This window comes from Hipposideros armiger, unplaced genomic scaffold (assembly GCF_001890085.2).
Source record: "Hipposideros armiger isolate ML-2016 unplaced genomic scaffold, ASM189008v1 scaffold_407, whole genome shotgun sequence".
Taxonomy (NCBI): Eukaryota; Metazoa; Chordata; class Mammalia; order Chiroptera; family Hipposideridae; genus Hipposideros; species Hipposideros armiger.
In genome coordinates this window covers 1,181,318-1,187,458 of record NW_017731757.1, presented here as the reverse complement: position 1 = coordinate 1,187,458, position 6,141 = coordinate 1,181,318, and the positions used below count along the sequence as shown (strand labels likewise).

General features: G+C 37.0%; 1 protein-coding gene across 1 annotated transcript in view; it reads right to left on the bottom strand.

The window, feature by feature from the left end:
• ABCC4 (ATP binding cassette subfamily C member 4 (PEL blood group)) overlaps positions 1–6,141 on the bottom strand; it is a 289,286-nt gene that overhangs the window by 229,138 nt on the left and 54,007 nt on the right. Inside the window, exons 2-3 of the mRNA XM_019663851.1 lie at positions 4,507–4,617; positions 3,822–3,942 (exon numbers count right to left, since the gene is read on the bottom strand). Coding sequence (XP_019519396.1) covers positions 3,822–3,942; positions 4,507–4,617 — 232 coding nt within the window. The remainder of the gene's footprint in view (positions 1–3,821; positions 3,943–4,506; positions 4,618–6,141) is intronic.

The following is a 6,141-nucleotide window of genomic DNA, read 5'->3' as shown; positions in this document are numbered from 1 at the left end:
CCAAGACAGACCACATGTTAGGCCACAAAACAAGTCTCAGTAAATTTAAGAAAACTGAAATCATATCAAGCATCATCTCTGGTCACAGTGCTATGAATTAGAAATCAATTACAAGAAAAAAAAACTAGAAAACACATAAATACATGGAGGCTAAATAACATGTTACTAAATAATGAATGGGTCAAAAATGACATTAAGGAAGAAATCAAAAGATACCTCGAGACAAACTATGGGATACAGCAAAAGCAGTCCTAAGAGGAAAATTCATAGCAATGCAGGCCTACCTAAAGAAACAAGAAAAATCTCAAAAAAACAGTATATCATTACACCTAAGGGAACTGGAAAGAGAACAGCAAAATAAGCCCGAATGCAATACAAGGAAGGAAATAATAAAGATCAGAGGAGAAATAAATAAAATAGAGACTAAAAAACCAATACAAAAGATCAATAAAACCAAGTGCTGGTTTTTTTGAAAAGATAAATAAAATTGACGAACCTTTAGCCAGACTCATCAAGAAAGAGAGAGAGAGGACACAAATTAATAAAATCAGAAATGAAAGAGAAGTGACAATAGACACAACAGAAATACAAAAAAATTTAAGAAAATACTATGAGCAACTATACACCAACAAATTTGACAATCTGGAAGAAATGGATAATTTTCTAGAAGCACACAACCTTCCAAGGCTGAATCAAAAAGAAATGGAAAATCTGAATAGACTTTTCAGTAAAATTGAAAATTGAATCACTAATCAACAAGCTCCCAAGAAGCAAAAGCCCTAGACCAGATGGCTTTACAAGTGAATTTTACCAAGCATTCAAAAAAGAATTATCATCTATTCTCCTCAGAATTTCCAAAAAAACCCAAAAGGAGGGGAAGCTCCCAAACTCTTTTTACAAGGCCACTATCACCCTGACCCCAAAACCAGACAAAGACATTACAAAAAAGAAAACTATAGGCCGATATCCTTGATTAACACAGATGCAAAAATCCTCAACAAAATACTAGCAAACCAAATTCAGCAATACATTAAAAAGAGCATACACCATGATCAAGTGGAACTCATTCCTGGTATGCAAGGATGTTTCAATATCCACAAATCAATTAATGTGATACACTATATTAACAAAATGAAAAATAATCATATGATCATGTCAATAGATGCAGAAAAAGCATTTGACAAAATCCAACAGCCATTTATGATAAAAAACGCTTAGCAAAGTGGGAATAGAGGGAACATATCTCAACATAACAAAGGCAATATATGATAAATCCACAGCTAACATCATTCTCAATGGGAAAAAACTAAACCTATTCCCCTTAAGATCAGGAACAAGACAAGGCTGCCCACTTTCACCACTTCTATTCAACATAGTTCTGGAAGTTCTAGCCACAGCAATCAAATAAGAAAAAGAAATAAAAGGCATCCAAATTGGAAAGGAGGAAGTAAAATATGCAGATGACATGATACTATATAGAGAGAACACCAAAGACTCCACCAAAAAACAGAACTGATAAATGAATTTAGTAAAGTAGCAGGACACAAAATTAATATTCATAAATCAGTTGCATTTGTATATATCAATAATAAACTATCAGAAGGAGAAATTAAGAAAACAATCCCATTTACAATTGCTGCTAAAACAATAAAATATATAGGAATAAATTTAACCAAAGAAGTAAAAAACCTATAATCAGAAAATTATAAGATACTGAAGAGAGAAATGAAAGAAGATACAAATAAATGGAAACACATACCGTGCTCATGGATAGGAAGAATATAGTTAAAATAGCCATACTACATAAGGCAATATATAGATTCAAAGCAATTCCTATCAAATTACCAATGACATTTTTCATAGAAATAGAGCATATAATCCTAAAATTTATATGGAACCATAAAAGACCCCGAATAGCCACGGCAATCTTGAGAAATAAGAAAAACGTGGGAGGTATTATACTACCTGACATCAAATCATACTACAAGGCTATCAAAACAGCATGGTACTAGCATAAGAACAGACACATAGATCAATGGAACAGAATAGAGAGCCCAGAAATAAATCCATACCTATATGGTCATTTAATCTATGAAAATGGAAGCAATAATTTACATTGGTATAAAGACAGTCTACTCAATGGTGATAGGAAAATTGGACAGACATATACAAAAAAATTAAGTTGGACCACCTCCTTACGCCATATACGAGAATAAATTCAAAATGGATTAAAGACTTAAATGTAAGAACCGAAACCATAAAACTCCTAGAAGAAAATAAGGAAGTAAATTTGCAGACATTATCCTTAGTAATATTTTTACTGCTATATCCCCTTGGGCAAGGGAAGTGAAAGAAAAAATAAGCATGGGATTGCATCAAACTAAAAAGTCTTTTCACAGCAAAGGAAGCCATCAATAAAATAAAAAGGCATCCTACTGAATGGGAGAAGATATTTGTCAATGATACATCTGATAAGGGGTTAATATACAAAATTTATTTTTAAAAAACAACAACTCAGGGCCGGCCCAGTGGCTCAGTTGGTTAAGAGCTCACTAAAGAGTGAGAGCTCTGAGCAAAAGCGGTTTGATTCCTGGCCCGAGCTGAGCTGCTGAGCTGCCAATAGGTTGCAGGATGGCTCAGCTAAAACAAAAACAAAAACAAAACTCATTCAACTCAACACCAAAAAAAACAAACAATCCAATTAAAAAATGGGCAGAGCACATGAAGAGATATTTTTCTAGAGGACATATAGATGGCCAACAGACATATGAAAAAATGTTTAACCTCACTAATCATTAGAGAAATGCAAATGAAAACCACAATGAGATACCACCTCACCCCAGTGAGAATGGCTATCATCAATAAATCAACAAACAAGTGCTGGCGAGGCTGTGGAGAAAAGGGAACCCTGCTGCACTGTTGGTGGGATTGCAGATTGGTGCAGCCACTACGGAAATCAGTATGGAGGTATCTCAAAAAAACTGGAAATGGAACCATTATGACCCAGCAATTCCACTCGTAGGTATCTATCCAGAGAAATGCAAAATGCTAATTCGAAAAAGTATATACACCCCTATGTTTATTGCAGTGCTATTCACAATATCCAAAACATGGAAATGATCGAAATGCTCATCGGTAGATGACTGGATTAAAAAACTGTGGTACATTTATACAACACAGTATTACTCGGCCATAAGGAAGAATGAAATCTTACCATTTGCAACGATATGGACGGGATCTAGAGAACATTATGCTAAGTGAAATTAGTCAGATGGAGAAAGACAAATACCACATGATCTCACTTATATGTGGAATCTAAAGAACAGAATAAATGAGTAATGTAAACAGAAATGGTCTCACGGACACAGAGGAAAAACTGATGGCTGCTAGATGGGAGGGGACGGGAATGAGGTAGAAGGTGAGGGGATTCGAAAGCACAAATTGGTAGCCACCAATATTGCCACAGGGATACGAAAGACAGTTTGGGGAATATAACCAATAATGTAAAGATTTTGTAGGGGTTCAGATGGGCACCTGTCATATTAGGGAGACCACTTCATGGACGGTTTAGATGCCTGACCACTGTGCTGTACACCTGAAGCTGAAGCTGAATAATATTGAATGTCAATTATAATTTAATGCATATATAGTCACAGGATATGGAATACAGCATGGGGAATAGAGTCAATGGAATTGTAACAGCTATATACGATGTCAGAGGGGTAGTAGATTGGGGGAGTAGATTTTGTGAGGGGCGTAAATATCTAGTACATTATTTTGTACACCTGAAACTAATTTTTTTTAAAAAAAAAAGGCTTTACCTCAATTAACGTAAAAATTCCCAAAACTAAATAGGATTTCCAGTAACACTTTATGATTGCTTTTGTTAAAGAAGGCTTCTGTGAGTTTTTCTCAGCTCTCAAAACTTCTTTATCCCAGTACCTGCAATGAGAAATAAAGCACAGTGAAGAACAGCATGCCATGCCATAGGGCAACATGGGGGAACTGGCAGAATGAAAGATAAGCGAAGTGTTTATTACAGGACATTTCATGGCTGTCCCATAAATGCTAGCTAATTATTTGCAGGGCTCCTGCAAGATGTGTGGTGCAACATCTGAAAAACAGGCCTGGAGGGAAAGAATTCCCATCTCAGGAAACAAGTTACTGCCAAGCTCTGCTGGATTTACAGCACCGTGAGCAGCCCATGCGGGCAGACGGGAATACAGACAACTTCCTCCAGTGATTCCTCCTCCAGGGACAGATCTCAGCGTTCGGGGCCATTGCTGTGAGCTCCTTCCACTCCCATAAATGCATAGGAAACACAGGTTTCCCCCAGCTGCCAAAGTGGGCTAAGTCCAATGACAGCCTGAGGGGAGGTAAATGTGCAATGTTAGGAGAAGTAGGCTCCAGGAGGGCCCAAAGGAAGGCCATACCCAGTCCAAACCATTAGCCACATGCTTAGATGGTCTTTCTTTCTTACCCTCCTCCTTACTGGCTGTTGCTTACCCTTGCAACTCTTCTCCAAGATGCTTTGAGCGATCTTCTGGAAGCACTGAATACATATCATCTTCTTCTAATCTCCGTTTGTGACCAATTTTAAACAAGGGGTTTAGCCACCTGTTAAAAATTAAGAGAAAAGGAATGACATCTATCCAAAAATACACATCTGTATCTAATTAGAGTTTTGTAAAAAAAAAAAAAAAAGGTCTACATTTCAATTATACAGATAGGAGAAAAATTAATTTTTAGATATGTTCAATCTCAATCAACCTTTCCCTCCCCCTCCCCTTCCCCCTCCCCCTCTCTCTCTCTCTCTTTCTCAATCTCTCTCCTATCTGCTGGGAGGGCCTGAAAACAATGACACACCATTAATAAAGAACACTCCAGAGCCCAGATGTGGTTTTAATACCTGTCTTCCTTTAAGGCAGTGGTTCTCAACCTGTGGGTCGCGACCCCTTTGGGGGTCAAATAACCCTTTCACAAGGGTCGCCTAAGACCATCGGAAAACAAAAAGATACTTACATTACGATTCATAACAGTAGCAAAATTACAGTTATAGAGTAGCAACGAAAATAATTTTATGGTTGGGGGTCANGGAATACCAGAAGTAGAAGAGAGGAAGCAAGGGATCAAGAACTTATTTGGAGAAATAATGACTGAGAACTTCCCTACCCTGGTGAAGGAAATCGACATACAAGCCCAAGAAGTGCAGAGAGTTCCCAACAAGACGAACCCAAACAGGCCCACACCTAGACACATCATAGTTAAAATGGCAAAGGTTAAAGACATAGAGAGAATCCTAAAAGCAACAAGAGATAGACAGCAAGTTACTTACAAGGGAGCTCCGTAAGACTATCAGCTGACTTTATAGAAACTTTGCAGGTCAGAAGGGAGTGGCAGAAAATATTCAAAGTGATGAAAAACAAAGGCCTACAACCTAGACTGCTCTACGCAGCAAGGCTATCATTTAAAATTGAAGGAGAGATAAAGAGCTTCCCAGAAAAGAATAAGCTAAAGGAATTTAAGCCAGTATTGCAGGAAGTGTTAAAAGAGCTTCTTTAAGAAGATGAAAACAAACCAACGAAGACCAAAAATATGAAAAACAAAATGGCAATAACTATGTACCTAACAATAATTTAAATATAAATGAATTAAATGCTCCAATAAAAGAAACAGGGAGGCTGAGTGGATAAGAAAACAAGGCCCATGCATATGCTGTATACAAGACTCAACTCAGATCAAGACACACACAGGCTGAAAGTAAAGGGATGGAAAACATGCAAATGGAAATGAGAAAAAAGCTGGAGTAGCAATACTTACATCGGACAAAATAGACTTTAAAATGAAGACTATAATAAAAGTCAAAGAAGAGTACTACATAATAATAAAAGGATTGGTCCAACAAGAGGACATACCCTAGTAAACATCTATGCACCCAACACAGGAGCACCTAAATATATAAAACAAATATTGACAGACATAAAGACAGAGATCAACAGTAACACTATCATAGTAGGGGACTTCAACACACCACTAACACCAAGGGACAGATTCTACAGACAGAAAACCAAAATATGGAAACAGTGGCCGTAATGACACATTATGACACATTAGATCAGCTGGATTTAATAGATACTTTTA